At 32.6% G+C, this 18,562-nt stretch overlaps 1 protein-coding gene across 7 annotated transcripts in view; it reads right to left on the bottom strand.

Moving 5' to 3' along the window:
- Window positions 1–18,562, bottom strand: part of cobll1b (cordon-bleu WH2 repeat protein-like 1b) — a 77,027-nt gene that overhangs the window by 15,163 nt on the left and 43,302 nt on the right. For all 7 annotated transcript variants that reach the window (XM_048194664.1, XM_048194669.1, XM_048194663.1 and 4 more), the window contains 7 exons: window positions 15,448–15,639; window positions 9,278–9,485; window positions 5,476–5,701; window positions 5,278–5,328; window positions 5,003–5,100; window positions 4,538–4,759; window positions 2,393–2,528 (listed from right to left, as the gene is read on the bottom strand). In XM_048194664.1, coding sequence (XP_048050621.1) covers window positions 2,393–2,528; window positions 4,538–4,759; window positions 5,003–5,100; window positions 5,278–5,328; window positions 5,476–5,701; window positions 9,278–9,485; window positions 15,448–15,639 — 1,133 coding nt within the window. The remainder of the gene's footprint in view (window positions 1–2,392; window positions 2,529–4,537; window positions 4,760–5,002; window positions 5,101–5,277; window positions 5,329–5,475; window positions 5,702–9,277; window positions 9,486–15,447; window positions 15,640–18,562) is intronic.

Here is an 18,562-nt window from a genome sequence, read left to right as displayed (position 1 = left end):
TTGGGCTTGTCACTGCATTCTGATTTCAATGCAATGCTGCCTTAGAACTTGCAGGTATCTAATAATATAATACAACATAATCATGCTACTTTCTCTCTGAGATCAAATCAGAGAAAGCAGTGATGTGTCTGTTCAACCACTAGGTGGAGACAAAACATACAGAAAGTCAAAGACATTTCATAATGTCTCCAAATGCCCAGCCATTCACAGTACAGCTGCTGCTGCTCGGAATGATGAAATAATAACTTCAAATAATAGACCAAACTCTAAATAATAACTTTCTTTCTTACTTTCATATCTACTTAAAGTACAGAGCAGATATTACAGAGCAACAAACATGGTGAAATAAACAAAGATACTAAATTCTCATCTTAGCTCATATAAACACAGGGTTGTTCCTGCATTATTATTATTATTTTTTTCTCAATAACTTTTTTTTTTTTTTTTAGGAGAATGATTAAGTCTATATTTCATTTTTATTACAATTATAGCAGTTGTAGTTAGAGTTTCTCAATGTGTTTTGGCTACTCTTTTTATTTTAATATAATATAATATAATATAATATAATATAATATAATATAATATAATATAATATAATATAATATAATATAATATAATATAATATAATATAATATAATATAATATAATATAATATAATGAACCCAAAATAGGTTGCAAATCAGACACATAATTACTAGAGGCAACAATAATAATCTAAAGGTGAACATTTATTAATAAGCAATTTAATAAATGTTTATTGTTTAATTAAACATAATAAATGTTAACTTCCAACATAGAAACTTCCAGTTTCTTAAAGTATATTTCATTTTTATTACAATTATAGCAGTTGTAGTTAGAGTTTCTCAATGTGTTTTGGCTACTCTTTTTATTTTAATATAATATAATATAATATAATATAATATAAATAAAAAAAATAATATAACTAATATTTTGTAAATTTAACTACATTTTAACAAACTGTAAAATAAAGTAATATAATAATTACAACAATAAAACAATAATTTATAAATGTAACTTTTAAAAAAATATATATAGTTTGTTTATAGAAACTATAATATAATAAAAAATAAAATATAACTAATATTTTATAAATGTAACTATTTTAACAAAATATATTTTGTTTTATAGAAACTATAAAATAATGTAATATAATATATAAAGTAATAATTTATAAATGTAACTTAAAAAAGATATAGTTTGTTTATAGAAACTATAATATGATATAATAAAAAATAAATATAATATAACTAATATTTTATAAATTTAACTTTTTAAACTATTTTGTTTTATAGAAACTATAAAATAATGTAATATGACATATAAAGTAATAATTTATAAATATAACTTTTAAAAAATATATAGTTTGTCTATAGAAACTATAATATAATGTAATATAATTCAAAAATAAAATATAACTAATTTTTTTAACAAACTATATTTTGTTTTATAGAAACTATATAAAACACAGATGGACAGAATAAAACTATATAATAATGTAATATAATATATAAAGTAATAATTTATAAATGTAACTTAAAAAAAGATTTAGTTTGTTTATAGAAACTATAATATAATATACAGCAACATTTCATAAATGTAAATTGTTTAATAAACAAGTTTTTTGTAGAAAAACTGTTAATATAATATACAATAATGTTTTTATCTTTTTTAAACAACTACAGTTTTGTAGAAAAACTACATTTATATAATATAATATAATTAGTGCTGTCAATTGATTAAACAAATTAACTAATTAATCACGATTAATTGCACCTAACTATTTTTATATTGTAATAATTTCACATTTAATCTCCAAATGAATGTAGAAACAACATAAAGACAGTATATTTTAAATATGTGATTAATGGCATATGTGTTACTATGAAACTGATTTGTTTTCTCAATTTTAGCCATTAATTGTAGCCATTCAACATTACAGTATAATCTTTAGTGTCTTGTGGCGTTTGAATGGTTTAAAAGCATTTGCATGAATAAGAGCATGATCATATGATGTAACGCTAGCCAAAAGATGACGGAAAAAAACGGATGCTGCGTTAATTGTGATAAATATTTTTAACGCATTAAACTGAACAAATTAATCGCATGCATTAACACGTGTTTCCATAGCAAAACTCAAGTCAAATTCAATAGGTCCTGCCAGATGTTTCAATAATTAACAATAACTCAAACATCCTGTGCACTCTTACATAAAGTGCTTCTAAGTAATTGACTAATTTCAATTATGCAGTGAATCAGAGTGTAATGAATGTGTGGATGTCACCACCATTTTGAGCCAAGAAAAGCCCTGAAACTGCCGGGGAACACAAGCATACTCTCAGAAAGTTTCTGTTTTACACACAAACAAACGGACCTGTAACGCCTCTGTCCTGCGTCGTCTCATCAGGAGAGGCTGTGCTGCTCGGGATGGGGGGCGGGGGGGCCTTCCGCTTGGTGGACTTCTTGAAGGACGACTCTGTCGATGATCCCCGGCTCAGAGGGGCCATATTCTTTGGAAAGCAGGCAGGGGGACAGTAATAAATGTGACATATAATTCCAAATATTTGGCTGTGGGAAATGTAACCACATTCCCTAATGACAAGGTGATGAAATGACTCAACCCAGCGCCGAGTTTACGTAGAAACAAAACAAATACTGGGAAAGCAAGGTTTAACCGCTCATTGTATTTGCAGAGTGCCGTTTATACAGAGATACTTGTTCTTTGAACTCAGGTCATGAAATAACAGGTTACCAAATCTTTTTTTTCTTTAAAAGACTTCCATGACAATGAAGACCCAAAGAGTGTTTGGAAACTTAAAACCACACTTCAGACAAAAATGTCTGAAAGTCATTGCATATGTTTTCTTTTCTTTTGTTTGTTTATATATAATATAATATAATATAATATAATATAATATAATATAATATAATATAATATAATATAATATAATTAATATAATATAATATCATATAAATTTAACTATTTTAACTATATTTTGTTTTATAGAAACTACTAAATAAAGTAATATAGTATAATATAGTGTAATAATTTATCAATTTAACTTTAAAAAAAACTATTTTGTTTTATAGAAACTATAATATAATATAATATAAAATACAGCAAAAATTCATAAATGTAAAATGTAAATAATACAATATAATATAATATATAAATTTAATTTTTAACAAACTATATTTTGTTTTATAGAAACTATAATATAATATAATATAATATAGTGTAATAATTTATAAATTTGACTTTTAAAAAAAACTAGTTTGTTTTATAGAAACTATAATATAATGTAATATAAAATACAGCAAAATTTCATAAATGTAAAATGTAAATAATATAATATAATATACAGTGTAATAATTTATAAATTTAACTTTAAAAAAACTATAGTTTGTTCTATAGAAACTATAATATAACATAATATAACATAATATAATATAATACAATATAATATAATATAAAAATTTAACAATTTTTTACACTATTTTGTTTTATAGAAACTGTAATATAATATAATATAATATAATATAATATAATATAATATAATAATATAATATAATATAAAAAATTAACAATTTTTAACACTATTTTGTTTTATAGAAACTGTAATATAATATAATATAATATAATATAATATAATATAATATAATATAATATAATATAATATAATATAATATAATATAATATAATATAATATAATATAATATAATATAGTTTTTCTTTACAAGACTTCCACAATAATAAAAGCTCACTTACAGTGGAGTATTTAGAAACTTAAACCACACTTTAAAAGTCTGATTATCACTGCATTTATTTTATTTTCTATAGTGTTTTCTAGTAACTGCATTCGATACAAAACATCAAATCAAGTGGCATTTATTTTAAAGAAACACAGCACAAGCTAATTTTTCATGCATAATGAAGAGAACGTTTTCCCACACTTTGCAGTTAGAAACGATAGTTAATGTGATGAACTACACCTGTGCTTATTCAGCCAGAACACCTGTGTGAATGTGAGGAGAACTGATTTCACACATCCACTAAAAATCACCAAAATTGTCACCAGACATTTTTATGTGCAGCTTAAGTGTGCAAATACTTTTGGGTCATGCATTTTCTACTATGTATTCTTTTAGATTTTTTTAAAATACATTTTTAATACAAATCATTACAATTCATATCAGAATATCACATTTGTGTCTTAGTTTGTGCCTTTTCTGCTTTAATGACTGAAAGCTACATGTCAGCACATAAAGTACTGGAGCTACATGAACAAAACCTGATGATCATGTTCTCCAGCATGATTTGAGACGTTTTGGAAGATAAACATATGACTGTCTATACAAATAATAAATGTCAATAATGCAGAATTGTTCCTCAAAAACTTTGTTTACATGAAAAAAATCCCAATTTTTTAATCTGCTCTCAGACTTTTGGACCCCACAGCATGTTCAAGCCAAGTTTTCCTAGTAAATATTAACTGAATCCCAGAACAGCGGCACATACCTGGTTACCATCAGGATGCACAGTCCCGTGGTTTTGACTGAGGTCACTAGGCATGCTCTGCGACATCATGCTAGGTGGCAACGGGGCTCGTCTTTTCTTTGGCGTGTCGGAGGGCATGGTATTAGAATCGTATGTAATCGGCGAATGCGTGCTGAAGGAACTCATGCTGACCGGCCTCTGTTTCCTGTGCACTGGAGATGCCGGTGCGCTCACGGTCATAGACTTTAACGAGAGACAGCCAATCGTAAGTCAGCACACTCCCAACCAGTCCCACCGGTGAGCCAATCACAAGTAAGTAAAGTCTTTATCAATTTGCATAAAACAAATATGACCACTGGTGCTCAGGAAATGTTTACAAAGAAATGAAAACACACATGCCTTTGACCTTATCTTAACGTCACCAAAAAGAAATCTCAAAGCATGTTATCGTTCCTTGTTATATACATAAAGGATTTCATAACTCACCTGTTCAGATTGCTTCTTACTTCCTTTCCGAAATAAGCTGAATCCACGCCTATTTTCTTTCTCCCTCTGGATTTTCTCTTTCCCATGATAAAATACTTCTGTGATTTAATGCATTGAATAGTTAGACATTATACATTTGTTACTTAAAGGAACAGTTCATGCAAAAATGAACAATATAACTTTTTTTGAAAGAAAAAATCCTTTGAGGGTAAGCAAATAACCTCGGATGAACTATTCCTTTAAAATGGAAAGCGTAACATGTTAATGTCACTTACCTGAGTGAGTAGGAGACGGAGGCAGACTTATAGGACTTGCAGGGCTAATAACTGCGAGAAAAGAAGCAAACCCAAGAGAACAGTATAACGTAAAATGTTTTGCAGAGTATCTCAATGTCACCTCATGAAAACCGGTCTTGCATGATTTCATATGAGTCATTTTGATGTACTTAGCATAAACACACACTTGGCTCTGACCTTTGGTGTCTCTTGCATACACTTCCCTCAGGCCAAAGTCATTGAGGGAGCTGCTCAGGTCCAAAGTGTCTTCCGAGTGGACGTTTCGTAGTAAAACCGTGGTCTCCGGGTCAAATTCACATTTCTCACAGATAGCCGGGAGCAGTTCTCGTAGAGAAACCTGAGGACTCACCCTGAGAATGGTTTTCTGGGTTTTCTTGTAGTTTATCACTAATCGTACGGTTGCCTGAAAGAGAAGAGAGAAGAAAAATAAGTTTAGGAGTAGTCCAAGGGTTTGTGTGGGGGGATCTGTACAAAATCATTGTGAGACAATATCTATATGGACCGATTTCAAAACACTGAAGCTTCTGAGCTTTATGAATCTTTTATTTCGAATGAGTGATTCGGATCTGCTGAAATCACGTGACTTTGGCGCTCAGAGTCACTGATTCGATTCGTAAAGCTCTGAAGCAGTGTTTTGAAATCGGCCCATATAGATATTGTTGAAAAGTCTTTATTTTGTTTTTTTGGTGCACAAAAAGTATTCTTGTCGCTTTATAATATTAATATTGAACCACTGTACTCGAACTGATTTAAATATGTTTTTAGTACATTAATGGATCTTGAGAGTTTGAATGACATTGTTGTCTATGGAGGCCTCACTGAGCCATCGGATTTCATCAAAAATATCTTAATTTGTGTTCTGAAGATGAAGGAAGGTCTTACGGGTGTGGAACGGCATGAGGGTGAGTAACTAACCCTTTAAGCACCCTTCGCTTTACATTTCATGTACAGATATGAAATGCGGTAGGTACATGTAACAGCTCAATACCTTCAAAAAATACCCTGGGTGCAAAATATGAAAACCCAACAGGAAGTGAGATATTTTGAATTTCCTCTGCAAAATTTGTGCAATTTTTTGCCATTTCCAGATGTTGTACTTTAACTCCTCCTCCTAGAGCTTTAATCAGATCAACATCATATTTAATCAGTCTAATATAAATTGTTAAATTGCGAAGATATTAAGTTTTCATTGAAGGGCCGTGTCCGTGGCGGCCTGACAAAGTACAATGTTGTAACTCAGATATACAATGTCAGATCTATCCCAAGATTCACATGTGTGATAAGAGTCCTGGCCTGAAGACATCTACATGGCAATATTCAGAGACAGTCATAGCGACACCTGCAGGCAACAGGAAATGGCATGCTTTACACTGTGATTAACTCCTCAATGAGATTTAACCAAAAAAACATCATATTTGGTCTGTTTAATCTTAAGACCTTAGTGATGTTAAATTGCAAAGATCTAGAGTTTTTGTTGAAGGGCGTGTTCATGGTGGCCTGACAAAATCTGATGTTTCGCCATGAAGGAGGAAGCTGTTGTGAATCAGGCATACAGTGTCAATTCTGCCCCAAATGTATGATAAGAGTCCTGGCCTGAACACATCTACATGCAAATATTCAGTTAGTCATAGCTCCACCTGTTGGCAACAGGAAATGGCATGCTTTACACTGTAATTCACTCCCTGAAACACATGCCATGAAGTACCAAGCATTCAACATGCAACACTTGGCTAAGTGGTTGGCTATCCATTCTGCCCCAAACTTATCCTGGCCTGAAGACATCTACATACCAAAATGTAGATATAGTCATAGGGCCACCAGCTGGTAGCAAGAAGTGTGGCAAATACAAATGACTGACATAGTCCTCCTATATTTATATACTTAAATGCATATTGCCCACCATGCTCTGTTTTCCTAAAGCCACCGGGTGGCGGTGGCATGGGTGTGAGGGCCCTTTCGTCGCTGCTTGCAGCTTCAATTTTATGCTTGTATTTTCTGTAATGTGCAGAATACAAGGGAACACACTTAACCTTTCATTTACAGTGTGACAAATAAAGAAGTAATATCAGTCAAGTCACATTTATTTACATAGCATTGTTAACAGGGTCATGGCATGGATTTTTTTTAATTATTATTATTTTAATATGTTCCTTGAGGTTCACTTATAATGTTAATATTTTTTTTGCACAAATATATATGGGGTTAAACGATTATTTTCAACCTTCATTCAGACTCTCTGTCTGAAAAAAAATAATAAAAAATCAGCTTTTAAGGTGTGGCTCCTTTAAGGCTTGTCAGTTAAAAGTTATGATTGACTAATGTCATTGCATAGGAAACATTATCAACTCCCACTCACTATTGCACATGAGTAAGTGTTTTGAAAACATAATCCTCCGACGCGATCCGGGAAGCCATTAAAATTAACCATCCACTTGATTTTGATGAAGTCTGAACAGAGACGCAAATGAGCTGTGTATACTGGAAGTAATATCAAAGCGAATACTCTTTCATGCTATCATTTGTCCTGTTGTCAACAAACTCAAGCTCGTGGAGTATGTCAGAAACTGAGAGCGCATCTGTATACTGTAGACAGCATCAGTGATTATAATGGATTCTATCTGCTTTTGACGTGACGCTCACATCCAGTGCAGGCAAATGTCAGCGGTTAAGTGACTGAATGCCAGTGGGCGGGGCTTATGGTGTGATGATGTTACGTGTGGCTATAGTAAGCGCACAACTCAGGAAATAACTCAGTGAATAGTCTTTAATATGATGATCCACACAATACAAAGACAAATAACAGGGAGAAACACAACCACTACTCATCAACGAGATCAGACAAGAAAACACAAGATCAAGGTAATCAAGGGAGAAACAGAACAGGTGTGAACTAATTCAGAAACTAACTACTAAATGAGGAGGTTAACAGGAAATCAGGCAAACAGGAACTGAGAACAATAAAAACTAAATCAAAACAGAATATACTTGTTAAAGACGTCACAATATCAGACGTCACTGTTTTTGGATCTTGATTAAATAAATGCTTTGATTATAATGAGCAGGATGTTTTAAGCTCTGAAACTTGCAGGATGTTTTAATGGAACAAACATCTTAATGGTACTTTATTTTTAAGGAATGATCACAATTTTAATTTTACCAGTAAAGCTCTGGTGTGCAGCACTTTGACAAAAAAGTTTAATGTCATATGATTAAAAGATAATTTAAATTAATATTTTATGCCTTCATTTGATTGCCAGAAAAAAAATTTAAATATACAACACAGAATTCATAGAAATTAAATTTAAATAAGAAATTGATAAATTTTGTTGTTTTTATGAATTCAATTAATTAGACATGCTTTTTGATTATTAAATTTAATTTAATATTTAATTAAATTTAATTACATTTAATTAAACCATTCAAATGGGAACCAGAAAACGTAAAATAGAAAACAGAATTTGTTAAAAAATAAAACGGAATTTGAGGGGAAATAAATATCCTAAAAAATTTAATTTTTGTTAAACTTTTAATACATTTTTATTAAATTGTATGTTTCATGATTTCAATTAATTAGACATACTTTTTGATTACTAAAATTCAATTCAACCAATAAAATGTAGTCCAAAAATGGAAAAAAAAAACATTGAATCCAGAAAAATTAAATGGGAAAAAAAATGGAATTTGGGAAAAAATAAAATGGATTTCATAGGGCCCTAGATTTTGTCCATCAGGAATTGAATGGATGGTTGTGGTTTGCTATCGCTGCAATCTCATGTGACACAGAGATGTTGTTGCAAGAAGGAGGAGAAATTACGAGGGCACGTGAATTAAAAAAAATAAAAAATAATGACATGCACGGATAAATCATTTATAGCAAATACTGAAATATTCCATAAAAAAAAAAAAAAAAAAATGTCCATTTTGATTTCATGGTGAATTTAACTGCTTTTAATTCATGTTTAATTGCACATCACAATACCTCAGGCATATGTGGTCCTGTCTTTTTGCTTCTGTCTTCCATGCCTTTCGGTTTTAGCAGGATCTTCTCAGCCTCCAGGGCTCCGATAAGGGCGTTGGGTTTGAACTTCACGTGGTTCCTGTTGGTGGTGACGAGCTCTATGGTGTGGCCTGAGGGGTTCAGGTGGTACTTTGCACAAAGCATGACCAGCAGGTCCATCATGGGCTTGCTGAAAAACATGCAAAAGCAGATCAATTGCTATCAATCATTCTGCTAACATCCCATTTTGTGTTTAACAGAAGGGTTGGAATGATATGAAGTTGAATAAATGGAAACCAAAATGCCATTTTGGGGTGAACTTTTCCTTTAAGACACAAGCATCTGTGTTTCACAGCTTCAAAAAAGTTGTGAAATATCTTTTCCATGATATTTTGTTCTTGAATGAACCAGAAACCGAGATAAAGCCTCAGGAAACATGTGACTGGGCTGGAGAATTTGAAAATGTCAAAGTTTATGACACAAGCTCTGATATCTATGAAGTATCAAGGATTTGCATGAATGCTATTTTGCTGCAGGGAAGTCTTGCATGGCAATTCACATCAAGAAAAATAATCTCCAACGGTTTTCCACTTGACTGTTTTTCAAGTGTTCATGACAACAACAATACAGTCATATGAACACAAAAGAAATTCAGATGAATTTGTGCAAGCCTTTCTTCCCTATAACAAAATTCCACTGAACACACGGGTTTGCTGTAAATAAAACAATTTTCACACTTTAATACTACATTAACTTTCAGTTTGAACCAGAAAGTATGAATGAACAAACAAACAGCAAGGATCATTTCAAATGTGGTTTCTTTTCCCTTGACTCCTGCAAGGCTTCAGTGAAAACTATGTCCTATACGCTTGACACACTGCACACTGAAAGTGTGGAAAATCCTTTCGAGACAGCTTATGACACAAAAAGCTTTCCAGCTGCTTTCGGAATTCTAGGATCTGAGAAGACTTTGGAAACACAGAGCCAATCATTTAATCCCGCTAGAAGGAGGCCAGCAAGTCTGGGTGGCACACATTTAGAAAAGCAGGTGAAGAATTTGATTATTAATGCTTTTATGTTGAATTTGGTTTCAGTTTTAGGAGGGCAAAAAAGCTGAACTTAGGAAAATTAGATTTCATTTACAGGTGTTCGGGATCAAAGAACAGAATTAAAACGATTAAATGGTGATGACAGATTGTCTGAAATCTGAGATTGGGTTTGTGCAGGGGAAAAGAAATACTACTTTATCAACACAATGTAAAAGCACAAACAGGGCATTCTAATTTGTGGGGGAAAAATATTTTTTTATTATTATTATTATTATAATTAATAAATAATATGTAATATATTTTAATATAATTTATTTTTATTTATGTATTAATAATTATTATTATTATTATCATTATTATTATTTCTGTTGTTGTTATAAATATATTTTGATAGATGGATGGATGAACAGATTTTTGTATTATTTATAAAAAAATTCTAAAAATATAATATAATAATATTTATATTCTATTTTTATAGAATGCTACTATAAATAATAACAATAATTATTATTTATTATTATTATTACTATATATATATATATATATATATATATATATATATATATATATATATATATATATATATATATATATTTATGTACGTAATTATATATTTATAAATAAATAATCATTCATTTATTTAATTATTATTATTATTATTATTATTATTATTGCTGTTGTTGTTATATATATATATATATATATATATATATATATATATATATATATATATATATTGATAGACGGATGGACGAACAGATTTTTGTATCAATTATAAAAAAAAAATTATAAAAAAATATTATATTTATTTTTATAGACTATTACTACTACTACTACTACTACTACTACTACTACTACTATTAATAATAATAATAAAATTATTATTCTTTTCCATTATTATTATTATTATTATTATTATTATTATTATTATTAATAATAAATATTATAGTTATATATTTTCCATTATTATAATAAATAATATGTAATATAAATTAATTGATTATTTGTTTGTATTTATATAAATATAATATATAAATAAGTGATTATTAATTCCCATAATAATAATAATAATAATAATAATAATAATAATAATAATAATTATTATTATTATTATTATTATTATTATTATTATTATTATTATTATTATTATTCCTGTTATTACTGGAATTATTATAAATATATTTTGATAGATAGACAGATGGACAGAGAGATTTTTGAATTATTTATAAAAATATATACTATTTATTTTTATAGAATCCTAATCCTAATAAAATAATAATAATAATAATAATAATAATATTATTATTATTATTATTATTATTATTATTATTATTCCTGTTATTGTTATTATTATATTTTAATTATTATTAGTAGTAGTAGTATAATTAATAAATATGTAATATAATTGTTTATTTTTTTATGTAATAATAATAATATATAAAATTCAAGTTTAATAACACAACAACAACAACAACAACAACAGCAACAATAATAGTAATAATAATAATAATAATAATAATAATAATAATCTAATATATAAGTAATGCTATTTAACCGAATTTAAGAAAATCCCGCTGGAACACATTTAACAGTCGAGATGAAGTGTTGAGAACTGAAAACTTACACGAAGCACGACACAAAAAGTGCAGCAAATGATCCAACTGCTGAAATCGATCAAGTGTTTATTGATAATCACAAACAGTACACCAAGATGGAGTATTACTCTAACTTCATCTTTTCCTTGTACCCAGATTATTTGCTGGAGTTTTGAGAAACATGCTGCCCCACCCAGCTGACTCACTGCAGCAATCATCTGATTAGTTTCATAACAGCAATCATCTGAGAATCTTCATGATCTCATATCCAGCACGGCTCAGGGATTAACACCTTCCATGCAGAAGTGCACCATATTCATTAAAATTAAAGTTCCGTAAAATCTTCTCTCAGCTTTGAGAATTTACTATAATAATCCGCAACGGTTCAGGTTGTTAGGACAGAAATGGACACAGCTGCGAGTAAACCATGTTTTCATGAGCTCATGCTCAAACTGTAATTTTTGCAATGTTTATTCCATCCTGCCAAACATGCGGCATGGTCAAAATAGTTTGAAGGCAACATGATTACATCATCACAAACTCTATGAACAGTGGTATTTGAATTAGAAAATGACTAGATTTATAAGATCATGAGAGAATATATCTGAGTAGTGGTCAGATATACACTTTTGGCATTGTGTCCTAATAAAGAGTCTTGTAAAAGCCACAAATGTCCAGTCTCGTGTCTAAAGGTTTGCCAACAAATTCCTCATGCACATCTGTATCTTCTCATTTGTTTTCAATGTTATTTTTCTAAAATATTTGGCAATTATTACTGGATGGAGGTAAACTCCAACATCAACCAAAGTCAGTTTTTCTCTGCAGAGCACAATACTGTGACATTATTTAAAGTTGAAGTGTGTTTTTTAAAAATATATGTTGAATAAAGTTACTTTTTTTTTTTTTCCCAACTGGCAAATATTTTCATTTTGTTCAAGTTTTAAACATAAAAGTAGGTATTTATGCTTTAAAATACTATTTGAAAATAGGGCACAAAAAATGCATAAAACATGTTGAGTCTTCAAGCAGTGAGGATGCTTTTGTTGTTCTCTCTCTTCTTAAAAAGAGAAAAAGAAAGAGGAAATATTGGGTCCATCCAATCCTGAGATTGCATAGAGAGGAAGGAAAGCTCCACCTCCTTATCAAGCCAATGTCATTGGCTCAGTTTGATGCTTTCCTAGTGATACTTTGTTTGTCATACAGTGCTCTGTGCTGCGGGACGAAGTGGATCAATTTGTCAGACACCATTCTGGATTTTGACGTTTGCTTGTACGGTGGCTCTGAATTGTCAAAACATCTCTCAAAATGCTTGTTACAGATGCGAAAAAGACAATCCAAATTTTTTTATGGAGGACGAAAGTTTCGAGGGAAGTGGTAAACGTGATTGAAACAGCCCTAAATCTTGCACTCATTGGCTGTAGGTAATTCCCAATCAAAACACATTTCACACCGCACAGATATTTAGCATGCTAAATATTTCACTGGCATCTGTGCATCGGCACTTCTGTCAAATCGCGTCTTTGATCATACACACTACACAATTGTCACTCACTTGAAAGAGCGCCGATTTGCCTCCAATTTCTGGCATTTGTCATGATTTCAGCACGTGGAAATCCAGGCTAAAATTGTGCAGTGTGTACCTGGCAATATTGTCTTTGTTTTGACATTATGTTTCCACCGATATTTCCTAGAACATTTTGTCCCAGGAACTTTTTTTACCCCAGACCTGTTGCTATCTGCAATTCCATTGCGGTCTAAAGTACCGTGAAGATCAGTCCGGTGATGTAGGACTGCGCGCGACTTTCCAGTTCCCGCTATATTTCGTCCTCCGCATATATGCTTAATAAAGCCTGAACCTTGTCGTCGGTCCATCGCCCGTATTTTTTAAACTCCATTGTTGATTTGAATAACAGACAACTCTTAAGCCGCGCACACACAAGGCCTTTATGAATGTAAATTGATACTTATGACTGATCGCGCTCAAACGTGTCCAGTCAGAGCCAGTTGTGTTCAGTCTGCGATTACAGTCGGTGTTCAAATTCCATGTGTGAGTATTTAAATCTGCTTCAGTCGCAGGAAACAATCGCTGTATGTTGAGCTCAGTCTTAGAATGTTTTATTTAATCGTTAAACGTGTGCCCGGCTTTAGTGCACACATCGCGACAGACTTTTAAAAATGGTGTTTGAAATAAAATGTTGCATGGAGTCAACCAATCAAAATGCTGTGTGAACTCAACCAATAAGCATGTTCAGCACCCAAGTCCCACTCCTGAAAGTTCCTGAACTTTGGAAAAGTACTACCTCGTGAGCAGGGACTTTCTGTGGGGGAATTTTTTACCCGGAACTTCATTTAGACCTTTGTTCCTGTGGTCGAAACACACAGAGTGCCACCCCAAAGTTCCTGCAGTAGAAACACAGCTTAAAGGGTTAGTTCACCCAAAAATGAAAATGATGTCATTAATGACTCACCCTCATGTCATTCCAAACCCGTAAGACCTCCGTTCATCTTCGGAACACAGTTTAAGATATTTTAGATTTAGTCCGAGAGCTTTCTGTCCCTCCATTGAAAATGTATGTACGGTAGACTGTCCATGTCCAGAAAGGTAATAAAAATATCATCAAAGTAGTCCATGTGACATCAGTGGGTTAGTTAGAAGTTTTTGAAGCATCGAAAATACATTTTGGTCCAAAAATAACAAAAACTACGACTTTATTCAGCATTGTATTTTCTTCCGGAATCCTTTCCATTGAACTGATTCCATTGAATCCTCTCATCTGTCGGCGTTGGTAATGCACTCTTACGTCATTGTTTTTGGCGATTAGGACATCCGGGACATGCACACTTACGCACCATTTTAAAAAATATAGCAATACCAAAATACAAACAATGTAGAATAGCTTGAATACAGCGTGCGTCTCCTCAGACTGTAAACGAAGCTCTGGCGCACCGGATAACACGTCAGCAGCGTCTTACATCAGCAGCGTCACTGCGGAGTCATGAACGCGGATTGACAACAGACCCGGAAGAGAAGACAATGCTGAATAAAGTCGTAGTTTTTGTTATTTTTAGACCAAAATGTATTTTCGATGCTTCAAAAACTTCTAACTAACCCACTGATGTCACATGGACTACTTTGATGATGTTTTTATTACCTTTCTGGACATGGACAGTCTACCGTACATACATTTTCAATGGAGGGACAGAAAGCTCTCGGACTAAATCTAAAATATCTTGAACTGTGTTCGGAAGATGAACGGAGGTCTTACGGGTTTGGAACGACATGAGGGTGAGTCATTAATGACATCATTTTCATTTTTGGGTGAACTAACCCTTTAAGTTGCATTTGTCTTTTTGATCATCTTGTTTATTTGATTAAAACTGTTCCTTGTTTTTTCACTTCCTTCATCTTCCCTGCTTAAAACGTAACATCTTTACCAAGTTACCTGCAAACCATCCTCCAGTTTTCAAATCCAGCGCTACCTAAAACACAACCAACTAAACCCCTCACCTGCCATGGACAACGATGGTCTTCTCCACTCCTCCAGGAAGGACCACGGGGAGCGTTAAATCCTGCTCCAGCAGGTTTTCCTTCTGGTCCATGGCAGGGTGAGGGTATGCTGGGAGCTTGTGGCTCAGCAGTGGAGCATCCAGCCCTTTCTGGACAGGAGGAGGAGGAGGTGCTTTGCTTTTCGATGATCTCCTGTTAAACAAAGAGAAAATGGATTAAAAACATGCTAATATTTAAAGTCCCCCTGTGGTAAAAATCAAGTGTTTTAATGTTGTTTATATGTCTGTGGTGTTTTTAATATGCTTTAAGACAAACCATGTGCAAATTCATAAGTCAACACCATTGCTGAGTATTTTCTCTTTAAAACTCAGTGAAAAAAAACCCCATGGTTTGAAATTGCTGGTGTTTCTTACGTCGCAAACTACCTTGCAACCAATCATGTCAACGTGGCGGAGGGCTTTAGCATATCATTAATCATGACCGCTCTGAAGCAGGAGAGTCTCAAGAAAAGGTTATCCCGGTGTATTTTTCTGTTGATATGAAAAATCGGCTATTTATATTTAGCAGTATAGCGGGTGCATGATGTATATTACGATGTTATGATGAACTATATGCCTTTCTCCACTGATGTTCTGGCGTTTGTAAGGATACTGATTGTTAGAAGGCAGCTGTCTGACTATGAGATGGCGAACGGGAACATGGTTTGTGTAACATTAGCAAAAAATTTTTAGCTGTTTGATAACAAGCAAAAGGCTAATCATATTAATTATGTTATGTGTCCAATGTTGTAAAAAGCAATACCATTGTCCCGCGTTTACCTCAGTAAGTTGACCGAGTGGATCTCTAAGCTCATGCGAGGAGGTGGGGCTAATTAGCATATTCCTAGATCTGCGTATACTAAATGAAGCAAGGGTGTAGAGTTACATTCAAGCTATTTTAAGGCATTTTTTCATAAGAAAAAACGTTCAAATATGTCATTTTGGTGATCAAAAATTAGTTTTAAGGAATAAAATTATTGACTACAGGCGGACAGTTATAGGTGCAGTAAGCAATTTCTGAGAAACACTATTAATATTTGAAATCAACCCCAAAAAACCACACCCCTCCCTTCATTGCTCCACCCCAAAATGCACAAACACGCAATGCAAAAGTACATGTCTCTTTATCATAGCTGAAGCAAAGCAAAATAAAATACAAGTACACAAGAATGTATACAAGAAAGAGTTCACAGTTAGTCGCCAGACACTAATGCTCAGTCAATGTAGCAAAAACACTGTTCTGTTAAACACACTATATTTAGAGAAAACTGACCGCTGAAGGGTGTAAACACTAATGCATGCTATAGTGCAATACTAAGAATGCAACGGCTATATACATTGTATCATGATTTGTGATCGGACACATTTTGCAACACAATGGCACATAAAATAGTGCAGCTAGTTTGCGTTTAAATGCATGCAATTGCATACAGTATGTTTCAGGCCTTAAAAAAAAAAAAGCCCCTTTTGGCTGCTGTAACTTTTAAGACTTCTAAGTAAATATCAGCTTTGCATGTGAAATAAGTATTCAAACAAGGCCTGCAGGTCTGCTGTCACGTCTAAAATAGTTTTAACCCCTTCCTCATTCAACAACAGAACACTGTCAGAAAAAAGATGTGCTTGTCATTACCCCTAAAAGGTATATATTAGTACCTTGGAGTAGTAATATGTACGCTTAAAGTACCACTATGAACCTTTTAGGGGTAAATAAGGTACAAAGTTGTCATTTTAAGGGTACAGCTATTGTACCCCTAAAGTTACAATTTTATGCACACTTTTTTCTGTCAGTACATGTTTGCAAAGCTTACATATGTTACAAAATAATGCACGCTGAGACATGCCACAGCAGAGCTAGGAATAGTACAAGGTTTGACAAACGTTTCCTCATTTTAAGCTTAATTATTTCCTCTATTGTTTAAGAATAATATTATCTATCCTTCTTCCTCTGCATTACCTCACCACGACTGGACAGACCAGAAGGTCAATGACATGTAAATGTGGTCATGTGTGAAGTTTCAGATTTCAAAACAGGTTTTTTTTTTTTCATAGCTTAATTTGAATTTATACTCTTTTTGGATTGGGAGGACATTTGGGATGACCTCTTACCTCAAAAGTTCACGGAACATTTAATTCCTCATGATATGACCCGTTGAAATCTTATTAGGCCAAGCACTATACAATGCTGTCCAAAAACTTTGTTGCTCAATGTGGTCATTTTTAGGTTACAGGGCATTGGACACCTCAGGCTGTATTACACCATATGAAGCAGAAGGGTTTTGTTTGAATGTCAAATTAATCCAAATATGATGACTCCAGAGGGATGAGAAAATGACTGAACGTTCTGTTCTGCAATAACAATAATGCTGGGCATCAGAAACACAATAAATCACAAGCAACCATCTGCTGAAACACTAACACAGTTCACAAATGTCCCTCAGCAGCAGACGATATTTCATATCAATTACCTGATTTTTATTTGACTTACAAGATTCCCTGTGGACGGTCAGGAATAGTCCAGGCCTGATGAACAGAGCATAAACATTACGCAGGAAGTTGGGAAAGCCCCTGAAATGTGTGCATTAGCATAGCATGTTATGTTTGAGTGGGTAGGGCAGGCCAAAGTAAATACGAGGGTTTCTGACATGGTAAGCAGACACACTCAAAACAGACATTTCAAATAGCAAACGTCCCATTAGTGTCTACTAAAGTGCTCATCAACATATATTAGAAGATTTATTTGCACAAATGCCGCAAACATTTTTCTTTAAAGGTGCCGTGGCTCATCCAATCAGAATTCAGAGTCAGAATTATCAGTTTTCATTGAATTTGATGATGAAAACACCAAAATAACAAAACGCAGCATGTATCTTTCATAGAAAAGGCAATACCAGACAAAAACAAGAAAGGAAAGGACTTATCACCAGTGGATTGAGAGGAATATTATGAATATCAAATTACTTTTAATGGGATCATTTCAAACCATTTCAAACAGCAAGTAGAGCCATGAGCTTTGAAGGGTTAAATCAGTCGACAAACTCGCATGCAGACACCTGCACAAACATCAACCGAGACACTGC

The sequence above is a fragment of the Megalobrama amblycephala genome, linkage group LG6 (assembly GCF_018812025.1).
Source record: "Megalobrama amblycephala isolate DHTTF-2021 linkage group LG6, ASM1881202v1, whole genome shotgun sequence".
NCBI classification, from domain to species: Eukaryota; Metazoa; Chordata; class Actinopteri; order Cypriniformes; family Xenocyprididae; genus Megalobrama; species Megalobrama amblycephala.
This window is presented reverse-complemented; position numbering and strand designations above follow the sequence as displayed.